Source organism: Semicossyphus pulcher, unplaced genomic scaffold, assembly GCF_022749685.1.
Source record: "Semicossyphus pulcher isolate SPU_LCO1_2020_fin unplaced genomic scaffold, fSemPul1.0.p SCAF_8, whole genome shotgun sequence".
Lineage (NCBI taxonomy): Eukaryota > Metazoa > Chordata > Actinopteri > Labriformes > Labridae > Semicossyphus > Semicossyphus pulcher.
Window position 1 is genome coordinate 23,763,800 of NW_027211759.1, and position 21,657 is coordinate 23,785,456.

The window sequence follows — 21,657 nt, forward strand, 5'->3', positions numbered from 1 at the left end:
ACCAAGTAAGTATGCTTTATCACGAGAGATGGCATCAGTGAGTTCAGTGCTGTTTACTAGTCAAGTGGTTGGTCAGTCCAGGTTAGCTTGCGTATGCTAGTAATGAAATACTTTGTAGTGGTGCCAAGTGATTTGAGGAAAATATATATATATTTTTTTTAAATTTCATTTGTAATATTTTTGAACAAATGATAATCATCCTGTGTTGTTGTGTTGTACATAGTACAGCTTAAGGAATGGAATTAACACTGTGATGTGTATGTCTGCTTAAATGTTAGCTGCAAATGTTAGCCTCAGTCATTTGGCACAATATCAGACATTAAATGCGTATTTGGGACCCTTTAACAGGGCTTTAAAACACATCAGCTGGTATTAGTATTAAAGTGAGTTACAGTTATTTCAACCAACTTTTGGAGCTAAGGATAAGCTAACATTAGCTCAAACAGCTAGCTAACTACAGCTAAGACTGATTAGAACCTGACTTATATAGGTCAGCCGATATGGGCCTAGCAGATATATTGGTATTGGGGAATATTCTTCCAAGAGGGTAATTTTTTTTTTTTCTTGAAGATTTTCATTTAAATAAATGTCTGTTAAGTCACTATCTATCGCTGAATGAGGTAACACAATGGTGATTGAGCCTATGACCCACTGATGAAAGCCTTTGCATTTGCAGTATATAGTATTATTAAAGACTGGGTGTCTGCGGCGAAAAAATAAACACACGTTTTCCATCACCCAGCAGTGGCTGGTCTGCCAGAGAGGGTAGGCGGAGCTAAGCGGCTGCTTTTTCGGTCTCTGCAAGGGTTGCGAGTAAACAGTAATCTACTATGGCTGAACAAACAAAGAAAAGATCGATGACTACGGAAACAACTTCAAAAATAATCCAAAGAAAAAGAAACAAATTCGACGCTCAGATGAAGGCAAACAGTCTGAAAAGGAACGCGACCGTCAGCGAGGGAAAGCTCGAGTTCCAACTGGAGCCAACCGTGGACGTCACACATGCAACACTGTCTGGATGTCTGTTCTCTCGCAATTGACATTATTGTTCAAAATACTCTCACAGCAGAGCACAAAGATATTTCATAATTTCCATAATCATGATGTTTGAACTATTATTATGAGTCAAGAACGACTACATACTTACATCAAGTTTTCTAATACCACAGTGTATTGTCTGTTTGTTGTTTTAGGGCAGAATAAAAGTCAGGTCTGACAGTCTGTGATACCGTCCAGACGTCGCATAATGATACTGTTGTGCACTTTAGCGGCTGAAGCTAACATTATCCTAAGCCTCACAGATCTACAACCTTTAAAAAACAATAACTTCAGCGTGAGAAATGTCTGTCATTTACACCAAACAACTGACAAGCTGCTTGCTAGCTCTCTGTGTGATACTGAGTCAATCACGCAGATCATTTCTGCACAGGGAGACCCACCACTCTGTTTGAGTTTCTGAGCAGCAGAAAAACACAGCCAAGACTCTTTAAATTACACAGAGTGGTGTGTCTTCTCCAAAAGATCTTTGGCTGAGCAATAACATTAGAGAACTAAGTATACTGAGAGCAAATTATACTGACAACAAAGAGTTTCATTTTGACAAGATTGTTAATTCTGTAAGTAATGATTCAAATCTAGGTGCTTTTGATATTAAACTATAATGCTTCTTCTTAGCAATGGGGTTTGAATTTCACCATAACAAAAAGGTGATCGGTGCTATGAGAGGTATTTTTATCAATGACATGTGGCAGAGAAAATACACCTGCTTTAACCAGAGGAACAACTATAAAAGTGTATAAATGTAATGTGACACTATACAGCCTTAACGTCTACATTGTGCTTTTAGACTGCAGGTTTCTGGGAACACAGTGACACAATCACTGATGGTAAGAGATATTATTATTTGCTTAATGTGATAACTTCCTAAACAAACTGTCCTGCTGATGTCATGGTTTCCATCCCTGCTGCAGCTCCCAAACAACACTTTTTCCTCCATCTTTAATCTGCAGTCTGATGACATTAAATTCAGGCCTCTCTGGGCACACTGAGGGGTTAATGACAACATCATTAATATGCTTTAATATCAACTTTGCACATCAGTCCCCACTGATAAACCTTCACACGTTTTATAAACAGGAAGAGCTCGTCAAGCACGGAGACCAGCCGAGCGCCAGACCAAGAAAAAGGCCTTTCAAGCGGCCCTAAGATGCATTATTGAGTTAAAAGGATAGATGAAAAAAAAAAGATCCAATTGTAAGCAGCTATCAGCCGGAGAGATCAGCCAGGCGGCCTATCTGACGCCCCATCTCTGGAAAAGAGAAGTGAAAAGCCAGAGGGAAAATGCAACGGCGGCCTCAGACAGAAAACAAATAAAAAAGATCCAATTTTAATCTTTATCAGGGCTCACATCGGATCGCTGCTTTATCTCTGTTCACATCGGCTTTTTCAGAGAACACTGACGTTTCCACAACAGAATTAAACAGGAAGCCACGGCTACACTTTCAGCTGCCGATGGACAAATCATTCTTTACAGGGGAATAAATGAGAACTTTTTGATATGCCTGCGCAGTCTAGATAGTGAGGCTGCCAAAGTGGCGCTTTATTTAGAGAGGAAAAGTATAAACTCTGTATCAGGCTGTAATTGTTTGAAAATGCGGCAGCTAAACTCAATTTACGGTAAGTCTTCTGCGTGTCTGTGTTTGAAGTAGTATTTACTCATAAAACAGTGTCATAAAACTACTGACGAGACAACCAGGCGTTACATTTATGTCTCACACTACTTATTAACTTCACAATGAACGCACAGTTCACCAGAAGCGACGCACAAAACATGCGCCCTCTCCCAGTGCGCGCGCGGCTCTCCACACACTACTACAAACAACATTTAAGTAATTAACTTGTGTTATGCTTACGCTTTATCTGCCGGGGTTTGCTCTGCTTTCTCCGGGACATGGTGGCTCTTCCCTGGGACCAGGAGCCCGATCGGACGGACTGATAGAAGCGGTCTGGTTCTTCTGTTTTCGGCTTCTTCTCGCTTTCACACCGTTTATTGCTGCGACGCGGCGCTCCGATCACAGACCGGAGAAATCCGCATGACCCGCCTGCACTTTGATATCTTCTGCCACGACAGCTAACGTAGGGCTACCTGTGGCTGAGTCCGCTTACTTGTCAGTGCCCTCCTCCTCCTCGTCTTCCCAAACGTGCCTTCTTCACCTCACCTTTCTATCCGTTTTTCCTGCTAACGTTATTCCTTCGCTGGGCGCGCCGCCGGTACAGACGTTACCGCTTCTGTCAACGTGCACAGTTGCTTGTCTTTAGAAATATCAGCGCTGATAAAGAATATCAGTTAAATGGAGGTCAGCGGAGTGACTGCTATTGTTTTCTGTTAAGTTTCCTCTCGCCGGTCCGCCCCCTTGTCCGCCTGCGCTGTCTCTGAACCGGGGAGCTACTTTCAATGGAGCTCGAGCGCTACACTCAACTCTGCTTACTACTGAGGAGAGACGTGCCTTTGGAACGCCCGTTACGTCTGACGTATGGCGCCGCACTCAACTCCTATTGGTTCACACTGAACCCATGTAAATCGAGCATTATTTTAAGAATGTCAAAATAATATAAATATAAAAGTATATAAACTGCATGATTATTACTTATCTGTGTCTCAAACTGAAGCATATTTTTAAATATAGTCTTTCTCCATCTAATGAACTATAACACATACGCTCACAGCCTATGTTTTAGTAGTATTTCTTAATTTACTATGCCTATATTTTCATTTAAAAATGAGAGCAGCAGCAACAGAAGCAGATTTCCTCTCTCGGATCAATAATGTATTTCTGATTCTGAATAATTACCATAGACATATGATAAATAGTTACATAAATCAATAACATATAGGCTACTGTTAGTGAGGTTTAACATTTAATTTGTATCTTACAGGCACTGAGAAATTTTAAATATTCTATTCAAATAATCAATGACATTTTCGTTGTATGACTTTATCATCTATTGTAATCACCCTTTTGTTTTTCCCATATTAGAATAACTAGTAAAATATGTGTTAGTTGCCCTTCCTAAAAGTGTATTACCATTTTTTTTAAATAATGGATTTCCAATTATTAAGTATTTTGTAATGTGTATGTTGTCTTATGTAAAACAATTGCACAGTATTTAAGTATAAGGTTAAGAAAATTCTACATTCTTTGGCACCAAATACTTTCTCATAAGATTTAGATGATAATTCCTTATTTTATCAAGTGTGTTATTCATGGTATTGTTGAGTGTTTTCATTGTACTGGTCTTTGATTCTTGTTTCAGTGTGATACAGACATGAGATTAGCCAGGATTTCCTTTTGGGCCGACGTCAGCCTGCTTTGGTTTCCTGCATGGATGACTCAGATTGAAGCTATCGCATTACGAAGGTACATAAAAAGATCAAAAGTAGCACTAGAATATGACATGTATTGAGGGTTTGAGGACACGTTTGTGAATGGGTTTTTGTTTATGGGTGATCAATTACTGAAGTTGTTCTCCATCACCAACATCAACTCGAGACGATTAAAGTCAAGGTTTTATCTTTAAGTTCAAAAAGTCGTGAGGTAAAACCTCCATCACTTTTTTAAAATACATATAACATGAAGTTATATTGGAAATCTCACATTTTCAACATGCCAGTGAAATATAATTCAGGCAACCCTCCTTCGCGGTTTCATGTCTGAGGATGTGAACCAGCAACCTCTGAGTCACACACTTGCTGTTCCAAATATGCCACTGCCTCTAAACACGAACATGAAGCGGAGCTGGTTTTGACCTCTTACCAGTTAAACCGACTGCTGCCACCTAGTGGCCATCTTTCAAACTACAAGAGTAGTTCAAATGCTTCATGTGGAGCTGTGCAGTGCAGCAGCGTGGAGACTTCTGAGAGAATCAGAGGGTGGGAAGTGATTCTATGGAGGTGAAGCAGAAACTACACAGCCAGCATGTGAAGGAAAACCAAACCAGAAGGTGTTGTTCCGACGTGAGCCTCCAACACATTTTAACGCACTACTTGTCAAAGAAAGCTGGGGAAGACATTCCTCCAAAAGATCTCACTCTGTATGCATAAATTATGTTTCTTCTTCAGATTTTCTGTAGTTTTGCGACATGTCTTCAACCACATCTGAAGGCCTGCTCTTTACAGCAATGATAGCTGTGGTTTCACTTGTTGGTTAAAGGCCTTACTTGATTTTTGGTATGTTTTTGGTTCAATCATATGTGACACAGTGTCCCTTCTGAATGTAGTAGAACTTCTCTGTCCAGTAGTGGGTAGTAATTTTTCATCATCCCCTTATTTCAGTTGAAAATCTTGGTTAGGTTTATATGCATGTGTGTTGTTTTTATCAGGAAATTGTTCATAATTAAAGGTGATGGTTAATGTCATAAATCAAATCAATATATTGTTTTTCCGCCGTGCCGTCCATTTACCAGGATGCATGTACATAATTGTATTACGCTGCATTTATTCAGCAGTATATTCTTGTTTGAACAATGTTGTAGCAAAGTGTAATAGCTACTGTGCAATAAAAGCCAAGGCAGAGCCTGTAATCTAAGCTGAACCAGCCTGAGACACTGCTGAAACAGGATTTGTATTTGCACCGAGCTGCACACAAGAGACACATAGAACATCCACTACAAGTGCAGACATCATAAATACAATTTCACATTTTTATTGTCCAAATTGAAAGTGTGGGAGTTAATCACATTAACATGTTAACACAGTGTTTATCACCAGGGGCGTTTCTATGGGGTGGCCTGTGGTGGCATGGGCCGCCCCTGAAATCTGATTGGGTAGAGGCCTGCTGCACATCTTTCCAGGAATTACAGGGGGCAACTTTCTCTGCAACCCGAGCAGGTCTTTGATCTGATCCTGCAAAGACTAGATGGCTGCGTCCAAAACTGGATCCTGTAATATAATGGAGTCCAGCAGGCCCTCCCAAGAAACTTCTGCAGGTGTTTCAGCACATCCTTACAGAATTTCCTGATGCTCTGATATCTGGGTAGTGGGCCTGTGGTGATTTGGAGTTTCTCTGTGTGGTTCAACGGGTGTTTGGTGTGGGTGAAACTCCTCCTGGCTGCAGCGCGATGCTTTACCAAAGTCTTATAAAGCCTGCTAGGAGTAGGCATCACTCCGACAGTAGGGAATTGAGCAATCATCAATGTTAATAGATTCTGTGTTTAACAGGTGAAAGACGACAGGTGAAAATGTCTGTTGATATACATTGTACAACATTCCCAGATGCCCCTTTTGCAAAACCACCATTCTACATGTTACAGATAATCTCCCACCATGTTTCAGGATGAGCTTATATCTTTACAACAATATGGCCTCAAGTTCACGGAGCTCTCTGTGTTTGTTCGACCTGATGGAACACGTTGTGTCTATACTGTCATTGACAGGTAAACAGTGGAAGGTAAACGTGACCTCTGGCGCGGGGCATTCCATTGACAGGCGAGGATCTGCTCACTGTATCATCAGCTTAGCCTCCTAAAGATCGCTGGCAACCTACAGCTCTTGTTATATCCTCAGTCAGTCTCTGTCAGTACACTGTGATGGTATTTCAGTGATGTGCAGCATGATGTACAAGTGCTGTTTGAACGGGATAACTTTGGGGGATATTTTTGTCTTTGTCAAGTTTTGAGAACTAGGAAAAGAGATCATATTTCTCCTGTATTAGCTTCTCTGCACTGGCTCTCTATAAAACCTAGAACACAATTTAAAACCCGTCTTCTCCTTTACAAAGCTCTTAATGGTCAGGCACCATCATATCATAAAGAGCCCAAAGTGCCATATAAGCACATATGCAAGCCTGCTTGTGGTACCTAAAATCTTTAAAGGCTATCCTCTTGCCTACCAACTCATGCCCACCGAACGCAGCCAGGGACTGAAAAATGCATGTTGATCTAGGCCAGAGACTCTCATCTTCCTACCCTCCCATCTGAAATTGCAACACAAACTTAGGTCCTACTACTGTCTTTATTATTGAGCTAGCGGGAGGCTGAGACGATGCGATGAGTGAAACGTACGAATGGAAGAAGCAGAGGAGCGAGGCTGTAATGTAGCCAGTGAAGGTGGGTTGCGGGGGCTAGTACTGCTGCAAGGCTCCTGAGGGAAGTAAAAGTCAGAGGGCAGTCCCATAGGAAGGCAATCAAAGGGCTCGCTGACACCAAAAGGAGCAGTCACAGGCTGTGGCTAGAGAGAGAATACTGTCTGGGGTGCCAAATGACCATCGAGACTGATCGGCCTGTGGTGGGCCAAAACACACAGAGACGCCGAAGAACACTAACTGAAGATGAGGTGTAATGGTAGCAACGTTACCTGATGGTCATCTCTGAGACCAACCAAACTCCAGTCAATCCTGTTCTTAAAGACTTGGCATGTCTCGAATTGTAAGACCCTCCTGAGCCCTCTTAACTTTTATGACAGGAATAGACTCCAGACTCCTAATGGGTAAGTACAGCACATTTTCTTTTTTAACCTAATTGTCATTACAAAAACACCCAGTCTTTATTAATCTGAAGTCATATTCCTTCCATAATTTTTGGCAATGCTTCTATAACGTCTGAACGTCCCCGTGTCTGTCTGTTTATCTATCTCACTTCTTCTGTCTCTGCCTCTTTCAGGCTGCTCACTAATGAGTCTGGTTCTGCTCGAGGTTTCTGCCTGTTAAAAGGAAGATTTCCTTGCCATTGTTGCCGAGTGCTTGCTTATTGGTGGATTAATGTTGGGTCTCTGTAAATAATATAACAAGGAGTACCGCCAGATCTGCCCTATTTATAAAGCATCACAAGAAAACTTTTGTCTAGCAGGGGGGGTGACCTCACTGCAAAGAGAAGTCTAATTGAATAGCAGTATATGAACATAAAATGAACTTACTTCCCTGTTGATTTATTACCTCTGTAAACATTTTCCTAAAGCGTTTATAGTCTCAATTGCTAGTTTTAATTCTTCTTTATTAGAGCAGGATGTTCATTTTGATATGGTGCCATTTAGAGTAAATTATACGATAAAGTAAGTACATTTTGTAAGCTTGATTTTTTTTTTTTTCTTTTGGCTAGCCAAAGTAGCATCTTAATTACAGTAAATTACATTTGCACCTTGCTGAACAAGCTAGCATTATTGTTAGCTGATTGCTTAATGTTTGCTTACGCTTTGCTCCTCTTAAAATTCTGTTGTCAAAATATAACATACATTCTCAAAGACTCAAAGGTAAAATTGTTGCAATTGTAGGGGACTATTTTCAGCAGCAGATTATTACACGTTTTGCTCTTGTGAGTATTTGAAGCAGCAGGATGGTGCATGTGAGATCAGGTCAAAATGAACTACAGTGTGTATGTTGTTATAGGCAAGTTTATTTGAGCAGCATTCATACATAAAGTAATTCAAAGTGCTTTTCATAGATACAAACAGAGCAGTAAGAGCATTAAAAGAAATGTGACACAAAGCAAACAATAGATAGAAAAAAAAAACCCCAAAATATATTAAGATATAAGTTCAGGTCCGGTCAGAACACTGCAACAGTATATGCTTCCTTTCTCTTAGAATTAAGTAAAAGTAGATTGAGAAAGCCTCAGGTGTTCCAGTAGCTTGTTAACAGTCGAGGAGCTTGGAAACTAAAAGCTGCCTCACCCTGCTTGGTTCTGATTCCAGGGAACAATGAGTGAACCTGTCTCAGAGGACCTGAGGGGTCTGGATGCCTCGTAGCTTTATGTACGCGGAGCAGGATTTTAAAATCTAACCTGTGACACACAGGACGCCTATCTTACACACAAACACGAATCTTTGTGCTACCAGTTCAAAGTTGGTTCTGTCTTTTGAGAGATTTGTTTACAGTGACTAGAGATATGTCATCCAGCTGTCGAAATATCAGGGTCATACAACAGCATGAGTCAGCGATCCAAAGAGTTAGAAATCGCTCATATCAACTCACAATATCTCTGCTGGTAGTGTTTTTGCTTTAAACACCTACTCAAACAATCTATGCGTACTACAATAACTGACAGAGACATTAGCTGTTTGCATTTCACGGTACATAATTCAGTATTATTGTGACCTTTTTTTCCCCTTCAGTTTCATTCACTCAGCTCACCCGAAAAGTATGACAACATGTGGTTTAAGTGCATTGTAGAACGTTTGTTATAGACCTGCGTGTGTGCAGCATGGAGCTGAGGCGTTCAAAGAGCAGGACTTTGTCTTTTTTTGACTCAGCGGTCAGGGTTCTGCTCGCAGTGCATCACAGGTTAAATCAATGGAGATTATACGAGTCCTGCTGAGCTGTGCTTGTGACATAAAGAGCTTGTTTGTAGTGAGTGTGGGGGAGTGAGGGGTTGAAAGTGCATGTACAGACTTTGTTTGTATATATTCATAATGTAGTGTACGTGTGTGTGTGTGTGTGTGTGTGTGTGTGTGTGTGTGTGTGTGTGTGTGTGTGTGTGTAGAAGGGGGGTGGTACTAGAGGTCCAGGACAGGGGCACAGGGCTATTTCTCTCAAAGTACACTGTGATTCTTTCTGTCTTTCCTTGGAGCTCGGTCAGGATGAGAACAGCGCTGTTCTTTGTTTATCTCCTCCCTGCGCTGACAGTGATAGCACGGGCCGCACCAGGTAAGAAAACACTTCTACCTCATGACAGTGTAGGACATTTCGATGCACCACTTGTGACAGACGCTTATAGGTCCTTTTGTACGATTAAGCTGCCCGCTGAACACTTAGAACAATCTGACTAAAGTAAATTATGCAGGACGAGGCGCGATAATGTTGGCATTCGACTAGAAGAAACCCTGTGCTGGCTGCCAACTTTTCAGGAGCTACTTACAAAAGCCTTCTTGTGGCTTGACCTTTATAGTTTTTGGGAAGTTTTAAAGGGTTAAACTGTAATCCCTTGATTGACATTTCAGGACAGTTTGTATTTTACAATGGCTTATTCTCATGCTTCAACGAGTCCACTCTTTTAAAACAAGTGTCTAAAGAATCGTTGACATCCTGTAGTAAAGTAAAAGTGGAAATTACACTGTTAGATACTTTTCAAATAAAAGTCCTGCAAAGATACATTTCAGATCAAGTACAGAAATATTGGTCGTAAAAAAAGTGCTTAAATTTCAAAACTAAACTGCTCATGCAGGAAAACGCTTCTTACACTTTGTTATTGGACTCATGCAGTCATGAATAAGCAGCATTATATTGTTTTAGTTTGTCAATGTGGAGCTAGTTTTATCGTCTGTTCAAATAACAAGCAACTCTAGCTAGTTAAGTGTGTAAAGTAAAAAGTAAAAAGAAAAAAAACTCAATCTCTGCAATGTTGCTTAGTTAAAGTAAAGTAGTACCTAGCACAGTATTGGTCATTTTCCATGACTCTAAACCTCCTACAGCAGTTATCAGTTACTGCTCTAATGCAGAGATAGCCAAACTGTGGTACATGAACAATATGGACTCTGGTTGATTTAAAGAGAGTAAATGTTGAAATGGCTAAAAGCTCCACAAACTCTGGAGAGGCAACACTCCACAACACTGGCCCAGACAGCTCTGCTTATACTGACTGTACTCACACTTGACATTCCAGAACTTTGCCAAAAGCCGGCTTAACACACAGACCTTAACCCTTCAACAAGAATCATAACAGTGTGTATCACTGTTGTGCAGGCTATTTTTTTTCTTGTTCTAATTTGTCAGGAATGTTTAAAGGTAGATGTAGTAAAATGAAGCAAATTTCTGTTTGTGTTGTTACTGTAAGCTCAGAATATAAATTAATTATAACAAATAACACTTCAACCTGGGCTGCACACCTAAAAGCTAGAAGGTTCCTGGTTCGAATCCTTTCTGTGTGGAGTTTGCATGTTCTCCCTGTGCATGCGTGGGTTCCGGCTTCCCCAAAGACGTGCTTCTTAGGTTCATAGGTGACTCTACTGCCCACTCAGGTGTAAATGTGAGTGTGCAAGGTTGTCTGTCTGTATGTGTCAGCCCTGTGATTGGCTAGCAATCAGTTCAGGGTGTACCCTGCCTCATGCCCAATGAAAGCATAGATAGGATCCAGCCCTTCCCTGACGCCAAATTGGGTAAGAGGGATGGGTTTGGATGGGTTGTAGTATTTCAACCTGCGCAACAAAGTTTAGCTGGTGGACAAGAATACAACTATTCATGACAAACATTGACTGCTGTTAGAAGAGAAATATAAAGTGACTGTTGAAAAGTTTGCTAAGTTGCATGATAGAGGGAATTTTTTGTCACGCTACTTTTGCCACTGCCAATTATACCTCAGCAAACAGAAAGCATGTGTTTTTGGCATAAACTTGATATGAGAAGTAGCCACCATAATGTCACCAGTTGGTTTGTGGAGTCACAATCTTGTTTTTTTTGGCGCCAAAAGTGACCAGAGTTGACCGACGAGAGTGAGCTGGAGCATGGACTTTGTAAAATATACAGTGAATGAGCTGGAGATAAGGGAGCTCTTAGCAAACGCTAAGTAATCAGCAACGGCTAGCACTAGCTAGGTTAGGAAGGTGCATCCATGACACAGTAACTGTGTGATGGGGGATGCTAATTTTGACATGGGAGAAACCAGCTGAACACAAAACCTACTTACCGAAAAAAACAACCGTGACTCCTCAGCATTCCTTACCACGGTTCATTGTTCCCAAAAAGGTGAGGACCCAGATGCAGACTTATGATTTAATAAAACAAAAGTCCAACTGAAGATCCAACAAAAACAGGTAAAAATACAAGGAGCCGGGTAATCCAAAATCCAAAATAATGCACAGGCAAATACGGGGATCAAAAATGGAAGACGTACCTTGGGTTAAACAGACAAAGACAATGAACCAGCACAGAGACAAGGGAGCACAGAGACTAAATAAACTTAGGAGGTGAGGCTAATGAGACACAGGTGAGACAATCAATGGGCAGGTGAAACCAATCAGGGCAGGGCACATAATCAAACAAGCGGGAAACACAAAGGCAGGAAGTGGACCAACACGAGAGACAAGGTGACAAAGTAAAACAGGAAATGATCAAACCACAGAGACACAAGTGAAATACTAAACAAGACTAAATACTGACAAGAACACAGAATAAACTGAATACAAAACTAAACGATGAGAGCTCATGACAATAGACAGTGACAAGGTAAAACAAGAAATAATAACTGAACCCCGAAATACAAGACAAAACCAGAACTAAACTAGAAACTCATGACACTTACAGTACAACCAATTGCTAAATAAGCCGAAATTTCCATTAGCCGTTGTAGCTACTTGTCATCGACACTCTATTTTACTCTAAATGGGACCACTACTTTCCACATTAACATTATACTGTATTGAAGAAGACACGGTGTTTCAAATCTCTGCAAGATAACTAACACATTTAGGAAACCAAAAATGGCTTGCAGTCGTGTAAGGTATACATTAGTTGTAACCCAATAACACTTATAGTCTTATGCCACAAACTTGTTTCTTTAGCAGGGAGCGACAACCTGGTGGTCTCTCTGAAAAATGGTCGAATCCGTGGGGAGTACCTGACTGTAAAAGGCACTGAGAGGAGGGTGAAACAATACCTTGCAATCCCCTTTGCACAGCCGCCTGTGGGACCCCTCCGCTTTGCTGCTCCCCAGGATGCACAGCCCTGGGAGGGGGAGCGAGATGGCACGCACCAGCCCCCAATGTAAGAAAACTACGCAAATACCGTTTGAGTAGCAGTTTATTCTCTCTGGATGACACACACTTTCTTTTTTCCATCTCAGGTGTATCCAGGATCCAGACTTAGTTGTGAGTGTTTCTAAGACCATGTCAATGGAATACGCCGCACCAGAGCTGTCAGAGGACTGTCTGTATCTGAACGTGTACACTCCAGCTGACGCAGCACAAGGAGACAAACTGCCGGTAGGTTGAAGACACAGTGTGTCTACACAGGCCTGTGCAAAGTAACTGAATCTCTTCACAGTGTTAATGCAATTCAGTACAAGAGCCCCATATGAAACACTTCCTGGATTTTAGTTTGAGGTTGCCCACCCTCTGTCTTTATGCTGACTGGAGAGCTTTTTGTCGAATGTGTTGGCTGCTTATTAACTTTGTTCAAACAGAACTTCAGCTGAGGTTTGTCTTCACTATCAAAGTGTTTTCTCGATAACACAGAGTGGGTAGATGGTAGTATAGCTTGGTTCGTTTGTTTACACTTCAGCTGTTTATAATATTGAGGCTGTTTTTATTCACTGTTCGTACTACTTACAACGAAGGAATAATGCTACAGCTATAAATTGCATATAACTCAATTCATATTCAGCCAATTTGGAGGAAGTACCTGAGCGTGAGGGAAGTGATGAAGTCGAAAAAAACAATATAGTCCGCTTGTGGACTGAGTGAAACAAGAAGTTATTATTTCAACCTACATCATGATGTGTTTCCTAAAGTTAACCAGGTAGTTGTCGTCCATAAATCAAACCTACCATTTCACTTTAACCGAATGTTAGAAAAGAAGAAAATAGACCTTCATTGATCATTGATTACCTCATTACAATGGCACCTGTCAGTGGGTGGGATATGTTAGGCAGCAAGCGAACATTATGTCCTCAAAGTTGATGTTAGATGTTAGAAGCAGGAAAAATGGGCAAGTGTAAGGATTTGAGCGACTTTGACAAGGGCCAAATGAAGGCTAGACGACAGGGTCAGAGCATCTCCAAAACTGCAGCTCTTGTGGGGTGTTCCTGGTCTGCAGTGGTCAGTACCTACCAAAAGTGGTCCAAGGAAGGAAAACCTGTGAACCGGCAACCAGTTCATGGGTAGCCAAGGCTCACTGATCCGTATGGAGTACAGAAGAGCTACTGTAGCTCACATTGCTAAAAAAACTTCATGCTGGTTCTGATAGAAAGGTGTCAGAACACATAGTGCATCGCAGTTTGTTGTGTATGGGGCTGAGTAGCAGCAGACTGGTCAGGGTGCCCATGCTGACCCCTGTCCACTGCCCAAAGCACCTACAATGGGCACTAGAGCATCTGAACTGGACCACGGAGCAATGGAAGAATGAGGCCTGGTCTGATCTATAAGTTTTCTTTTATGTCATGTGGATGGCCGTGTGCATGTGCGTTGTTTACCTGGGGAAGACATGGCACCAGGATGCACAATGGGAAGTAGGCAGGGCTAGAATTCTGGGAATGGAAGAATAGGGTAGCTGGCTTTTTAGTTCGGATATCCTGGAGGATGGAGATGGTTCGAGCCAGAGCCTTCAGTCGGACGTCTTGGAGGCTTGGCAGAGGCTAAGCAAGAGCCTTCAGTCGGACGTCTTGGAGGCTTGGCAGAGGCTAAGCAAGAGCCTTCAGTCGGACGTCTTGGAGGCTTGGCAGAGGCTAAGCAAGAGCCTTCAGGCGGACGTCTTGGAGGCGGGGCAGAGGCTAAGCAAGAGCCTTCAGTCAGACGTCTTGGAGGCTTGGCAGAGGCTAAGCAAGAGCCTTCAGTCGGACGTCTTGGAGGCTTGGCAGAGGCTGAGCAAAAGCCCTCTAGAGGACGAGCAGAAGGACCTTCTCCGAGGACAAGCAGGAGGATTTTGACTGGGCAGGAGGAGCCTCTCAGGAGGGTGATCAGGTTATCGACCAGATGGACGGAGCCCTGCGGGAGCAGGAAACAACTGCAGCTCATCAGGAGCTTGTCAGGAGCAGGAGTCAGGACTGGAGGACCAGTTCGCCAGGGAGTTGACTTGAACATGGGGGCAGGAACAGAAGTCAGGACCAGAGCAGGAGTCGGCCGAGGAGCCGAATGGAACAATGGCAGGAGTGGGAAAAGGAACACTGGAACAGGAGTCTGATGGTCCACTGACTGGAACACGGAAGCAGGAGTCTGCTGGGCCGCTGACTGGAACAGTGGAGCAGGAGTCTGCCGGCCGCTGACTGGAACATGGGAACAGGAGTCTGATGGGCCGCTGACTGGAACTCGGGAGCAGGAGTCTGATGGGCCGCTGACTGGAACATGGGAACAGGAGTCTGATGGGCCACTGACTGGAACTCGGGAGCAGGAGTCTGATGGGCCGCTGACTGGAACATGGGAACAGGAGTCTGATGGGCCGCTGACTGGAACTCGGGGAGCAGGAGTCTGATGGGCCGCTGACTGGAACTCGGGAGCAGGAGTCTGATAGGCCGCTGACTGGAACACGGGAGCAGGAGTCTGATAGGCCGCTGACTGGAACACGGGAGCAGGAGTCTGCCGGGCCGCTGACTGGAACTCGGGAGCAGGAGTCTGATGGGCTGCTGACTGGAACACGGGAGCAGGAGTCTGATGGGCCGCTGACTGGAACTCGGGAGCAGGAGTCTGATAGGCCGCTGACTGGAACACGGGAGCAGGAGTCTGATAGGCCGCTGACTGGAACACGGGAGCAGGAGTCTGCCGGGCCGCTGACTGGAACTCGGGAGCAGGAGTCTGATGGGCTGCTGACTGGAACACGGGAGCAGGAGTCTGATGGGCCGCTGACTGGAACTCGGGAGCAGGAGTCTGATAGGCCGCTGACTGGAACACGGGAGCAGGAGTCTGCCGGGCCGCTGACTGGAACTCGGGAGCAGGAGTCTGATGGGCTGCTGACTGGAACTCGGGGAGCAGGAGTCACTTCTGGAGAGCTGGCTGGCAAAGACTCGGGGAAGCAGGGCAGTGGAGATAGGTGAGGATGACGGCAGCCAGTCCTATCCTGGTGCCTCCACAGGAGCCAGTGAAAATGGCCAGGCGAGCCCCAGTCCAAGGTGACCACTGGTCACTTTGGCTAATCATGCTGTCCACAGAAAGCACACAATTCAGGAGATCTAGCTTGAGAACAGGCAAGCAAAAGAGGAGCATGCTCTGGAAAAGAAGGTAGTGGGCTAGAACGCTGGAGGGTAGCAGACTTTGTAGCAGGCTGGGGGCTCCATAACTGGGAACCCTGAGAGTTTAAAAAGTCTATCTAATCTGGTAAAAGTGTCTTTAGAAAAGGCCTAGAGAGGTGCACTAGAGAGGTCTGTTTCCCTGTCTCTTCCACCACAGGCAAACATTAGAGATTACATGTCACCTCCTGCAATTCAATTGAAAATAATCCTTCTGCCGGGTCCATTGTTGGCCAGTTAATTCTGTAATGAACAAAGAGTCAAAACAAAAAGGCAGAGCAAAAGTGTTACCAGCAAAAAGACAAAAAGGCAAAATTGACAAGGCAAAACAAAAGGCTTATTTATAATCCCTGCAACCAACAATCCAAAGGAAAAAAGGGAATCAAAAATATGCAAACAAAAGTTGATAGATGAGGACAAACTAGCAAAGATCCAAGAAAAGACAAAGACAAGACATTAGACTATATACACTGGGGCAAACCAGGTACAGGTGAGACTAATTAAACACAGGTGAAAACAAGGCGGGGAAAGAAACAAAGGAAGTTGAGCTACATAACAGTGACAAAGTAAAACAGGAAATGAAGATTGAACAACAATATAACTTAAATACAGACCTTAAGATAACTCATGACACTGTTCTCTCTGCATGAAGAGGTCAGCTGTTAACAACAGGCTCCTGTGTTGTGTTTTGTGTTAGGTGATAGTGTGGATCCACGGAGGAGGTCTGACAATGGGTGCAGCTTCTCAGTATGACGGCGGTCCATTAGCTGCTTACGAAAACATAGTGATGGTCACTATTCAGTATCGCCTCGGCATTCTGGGATTCCTCAGGTCAGGAATTGTGTTGCTTACTGTGTTGCAGTTCTGTCATAGGTTTCAAATAAAGAAATAAACTGACATCTTGGCTGATTCTGTCCCGAAGCACTGGAGACGAACACGCTCAGGGGAACTGGGGTTTCCTGGATCAGCTGGCTGCTCTGAGGTGGGTCCAGGAGAATATCGAGGCCTTTAACGGGGATCCACAAAGAGTCACAATCGCTGGAGAATCTGCAGGAGGCATCTCTGCATCCATCCTGGTAAAGAACAGTAATCAGTGACACAAAGAAAACAACATTTACAGGACCATCCTAATCAAACCATGCTGTGCTGATAGTGAACATATTAACATGAATGTTCAAGTCCTCCAAATGTGAGAGCTAATGATGTAACTCATGTTTAAGTGCATCCTAAAATTATAAGTGATATACATACGCACCTTCTCTTATGAACAGACTTTGTCTCAACAAGCTAAAGGACTGTTTCAGAGGGCGATCTTTCAGAGTGGAGTAGCAACACTTGGAACCTACACCACCAGCCATCCTTTGGCTACTGCAAAGGTAAAAATCTATCAGACACATGCTCATTGGTTTGAACTTGTATTTGGAGCAGATATATTTAATTTGTTTTAGCATTTATAGATTTTTAAAGTGTAAATTTGGCAATTTTAAATCTGGGCTCTAATTTTCTTTTTACAAGTTTTCGGTCTAAATGACCAGAATAAAAGAACTACTTATCCTGCAGCCATGTAACTGGCTGTAATGGCTGCAATGTAGGCCTTTGGGGAAAATACAACTGACAAACATTAATAGTGTTTGTTAAAGCCAAAACATAAGCTCAGATCCCCTATTTTTAACCAGAAGCTTCAGCAGCCTTCAGACCTCTCTGGCAAAACAGTAATATCACCTTGCAGAAGTTACTGGACTAAAAAATACAAATTTTAACAAGGCTTATTTCTTCAAAGTCAGAGTTCAATAAAGGGGGAACAAAACACACATGGGCTGTATTATATCATGTTTTATATCTGAAAGACAAGGAACACAATATTAGAACAATAAACAATAAGTCAAATTAGATTAACTTAGTTAAATTAGTTCTCTGTTTAATGAACAAAGAACAGCTTAAAGGCAAAAACACCTTACCATTGCTGAACTGCAGCTCCATGTGAAGGTGAACATTGACATATTATAACCCCAAAAAGTTGCTCAGTTGCAGTTGCCAACATACACACTGAGCAGACACAACATTGCACTAGACTCCTGTTAGAGTCGTGTTTGTGTCCTTATTTTGCATTTAAGTTTAGTTTTGTTTAAGGTTGGTTTGTTGGTTTTCCCAAACTCCACAACAGGGTAGTGCCAATTAGCATCCACTGTTATGACTTCCATTAACTAGTTGATTGTCTTTATATACTCTATCTTTCATCGTGTTTATCAGAGCTTATTCAATAGAAACTGCTCCATAACAGAAAACCAAAATAATATCCCAAAATAGACCAAAAGAACAGCTGACTTTGTGAATAGTCTCCGTGCGCTGTAGTCCTTTCATATCTATGCACCAATATTTTGTATCAGTCTTATGTGTCAACAGGAGTTTGGGTAGATTTTTGCTTTGCAATTTCCCAGCTCAGGAGCCATTAGGCCTGTGTTTCTTTGAGTCTTTTACTAACATTTTAGGTAAAACACACAAAAGGTTGTGTCATTCTTTCATAACATGGTTGGAGCGAGTTAAATAATTAAACTGTGGATGCATAATGCAGAACATGTTAATTCAGTTGTAAAAACATAGTTTGGACACAGAAGCCGGACAGCTGGTACCATGGACTGCCTGCATTTATCACAAGCAGAGATGGCATGTGTGAACTAAGTTTAGACTTAAATGATTAAAAAAACTTTAACTTAGTTACCGGCAGTTAAATAAAATAGCAATGTCCTGATTTCTGTGTGAAAAGAAGTTAAATGTTTGACCAAAAATACTAACATGTTTTGCTCACTGCAGCCCGACTGTCAGAAATAAGACTTAGCATACTTAGCACCTTGCTTCTTTTACTGTTGTTATTTCTGACTTAAATTTAGAGTAAAGTGAGTTCAGGAAATCTCTGCTGCTGATAATAAACAAAACTTTAGAGACATATTAATTGATTTTCACTTTTACCAAAGAACCATTGCACTATATTTGTGATTTGAATGTGTTTCTTTTTGAACCAGATGGTTGCCAACCTGACCGCATGTGACCGCAGCAGCACACAGGAACTGGTCCAATGTATGAGGGCAAAAAGTAAAGCAGAATTAGTCCAAGCAGCTAAAAAGGTAAATGGTCCTCTGCAGATATGCAAGCAGATGTTACAGATGTATCTAGCTTTAATTTGATTGAGCTGATGGTGAGTGTTTTTCTGTCTCACATTCTCCAGATCCTTCTGTTTTTTTTCAGTGTCATTTAACTCAAAATGGGAAGTCAAAAACTAGTCAGAAAATGATTGCAAAGTTTATATGCGTGTGTCCACATGGAAAAACAATGGATTTAAAAAAAAGTTGGGATTAATGTAGATTGAACATATTAGAACACACATTAGAACAGACTGATTTTAATTTGGTCCGGCTTCAGTGTTAAATGCCAAATCAGTATTTCAAGTATCACGCCTACTTTAGCCACAAGATGGCAGCCTGTGAACACCTTCACCCTGCTGAAAGTCTGATTTCCCTTCTTCTGCTTGCCCATCATTTCTGACGTTATTAGTAAGTCATGTCTCATGTTTAGATGAGAATCTACCTGGGAGCGGTGGTGGACGGCGTGTTCTTGACTGACCTGGCAGAGGAGCTTCTGAAGAAGAAGGAGGTGCTGAAGGTTCCAGTGATGCTGGGAATAACCAACCATGAGTTTGGATGGATCCTGCCTCAGGTTACACACGCCTCAAGCCTGTTCAGATGTATAATACTGTGGTTTTATTTTTTTAAGCTTGTGTACTCATCCTGACTACTTTACTCCTGTTGACCACAGAGCTTTGTCCCTCCTGGCTGGGAGAACGGGATGAACAGAGAGTCTGTGCTGGCTGTGGTGAACATGTTCAATCCTGCGGGGGTGAGCTCCATCACAGCTGTTGCTGCTTGTTTATCATAATGATAGATTTTAAATTAAACTTGAGACTGTTTATATTTATATTTTTTATATTTATATGTTTTTGGTTTTATTCATCTGTCATTGCTAAATAACACACATCAAAGAGGAAATACTGAGATCATTTACTTGATTAAAATTACTTCTAGCTAACTGTAGAAATACTCTAAGTAAAATGTCCTTCATTAAAAATGTTGTGTCATCCCCTCTCTCTATTCCTCTGTTTCAAACGCTATGCACTGTCCTCTCTCTCTCTCAATAAAGGCATAAAAGGCCAAAAAATTAAAGATAAAAATGTAATGGATAAAGGAGGAAATAGGCACATATTTTAGTGTAAAAACACAGACCTATGAGAGAGATAGAATCAGAAAGCGCCTCACTACACATCACGATATTTAGAGTTGTTGCCCCTGTACCGTGGTTCGTATCATCTTGCAAGATTCTTTTATCCCCTTCCCAGGTCAACACTGCCAACGGCCTCATCGCAGACGAATACCTGAAAGACGCTAAAACACCCGAGGAGATCAGAGATGGATTCACAGAAATCATTGGAGACCTGCTGATGACGCTGCCTGTCGTCAAGGTAGCCGGATACCACGCAGGTCAGCAGAGAGAGCCCTGAGAGAGCTCTGTGAATAAATGGAAACAAATGTTACTCTTCTGTGGATGACCTTTTGCCCATGTTAGTTCAGATAACGCGATGCTTCTTTCATTTCATTACAATCGGGTAAGAGTTAAATTGCTCTTGACCTTTGACCTCCATCTCACCCCGAACACACACCTCTTGTCTCCTTTGTGTCTTTAGACCTGGGCGTTCCTGTCTACATGTATGAGTTTGTGTACCGTGCTGAGATACACAAAGACACGAGGCCCAGCTTTGTGAAGGCCGATCACGCAGACGATGTCGGCTTCATGTTCGGTGGATGTTTCTGGAATGGACATATAAAAATCACAGGTAGGTTATTAGTAATGTTTGACTGGCTCACATGCTCATCATATTATTCTTATTACATACTTGGATTTCAGTATTTTGCTGTGTGGTTAAACTCCTTCTGTCCCATCTTCAGGCAACATTACAAAGGAGGATGAAAGTCTTTGTCGGACCATGATGGCATACTGGGCCAATTTTGTCCGCACTGGGTGAGTAAACGACAAGTTTTCATGTCCCTCTACAAAACCTTTTATCATCCTTCAGCTAAACTTAAGTGTTTTGTTTGTCTTAAATCATTCCAAATAATATTCATTTAGAAACACATTTCTAGCATACGATGAGGGAAATTAGTAATCTAAGGCAGATGTTTCAGACAAAATCATGTACAAAGGTATACTGTTATGGTAGCAAACATGAATATTGTTTATGTAGCTGTTTATGTGCCACATAGACTGCCCTAATGTCTGTTATTTGTATATCTCCTCAGCTCTCCCGACGGTCCTAACCTGGTGAGCTGGCCTCAGTATGACAGGCTGAAGCAGGACTACATGGAGCTGGGTTTGATGCAGACGGTGAAACAGAAACTGAAGGAGGACAGGGTCCATTTTGCTACCGTCACTCTCCCTCAGAAGCTAAAAGAGTTAGCAGCAGTCAAACCTGGAAACTGAACCCTGTCAGCTGTGATATAGTTTGTGTAGGTCCATATGTTTACGAGTTTAAATACCCCATCATCAAAACCAACTGATAAATGGGTAATTATTACAGACCCCTTTATATATTTTTTATAATGGGCCTTCTTTTAATAGTCTATTAATTCCATTGATTCCATGTAAGTGTTTTTTACATATATTTTGTTAAATAGTTGTAATTAAAGGACATCCTTTCATTGCAAAGAACCACTAATTGTCTCATGTCTTGCTGATGGAATGGTTTGTTTGGAC

The 21,657-nt window shown here is 42.2% G+C and overlaps 1 protein-coding gene across 1 annotated transcript; it reads left to right on the top strand.

Moving 5' to 3' along the window:
• The first annotated feature begins 9,568 nt into the window (after positions 1 to 9,568).
• On the top strand, positions 9,569 to 21,477 carry ces3 (carboxylesterase 3). The gene is made up of 13 exons (XM_069686918.1): positions 9,569 to 9,635; positions 12,488 to 12,686; positions 12,766 to 12,904; positions 16,556 to 16,689; positions 16,781 to 16,934; positions 17,130 to 17,234; positions 18,879 to 18,980; positions 19,429 to 19,569; positions 19,669 to 19,749; positions 20,246 to 20,387; positions 20,591 to 20,740; positions 20,853 to 20,925; positions 21,204 to 21,477. Exons 1-13 carry the CDS (start codon positions 9,569 to 9,571, stop codon positions 21,382 to 21,384), a joined length of 1,668 nt encoding a protein of 555 aa, XP_069543019.1. The 3' UTR covers positions 21,385 to 21,477.
• The last annotated feature ends 180 nt before the right edge of the window (positions 21,478 to 21,657 follow it).

Excerpts from the sequence above, each read along its gene's own strand:
- ces3 (XM_069686918.1), top strand. The coding sequence starts at position 9,569 with ATGAGAACAGCGCTGTTCTTTGTTTATCTCCTCCCTGCGCTGACAGTG. Across the intron at positions 16,690-16,780 it reads GGCATTCTGGGATTCCTCAG|CACTGGAGACGAACACGCTC; the intron begins GTCAGGAATTGT and ends TCTGTCCCGAAG. Across the intron at positions 20,926-21,203 it reads GCCAATTTTGTCCGCACTGG|CTCTCCCGACGGTCCTAACC; the intron begins GTGAGTAAACGA and ends ATATCTCCTCAG.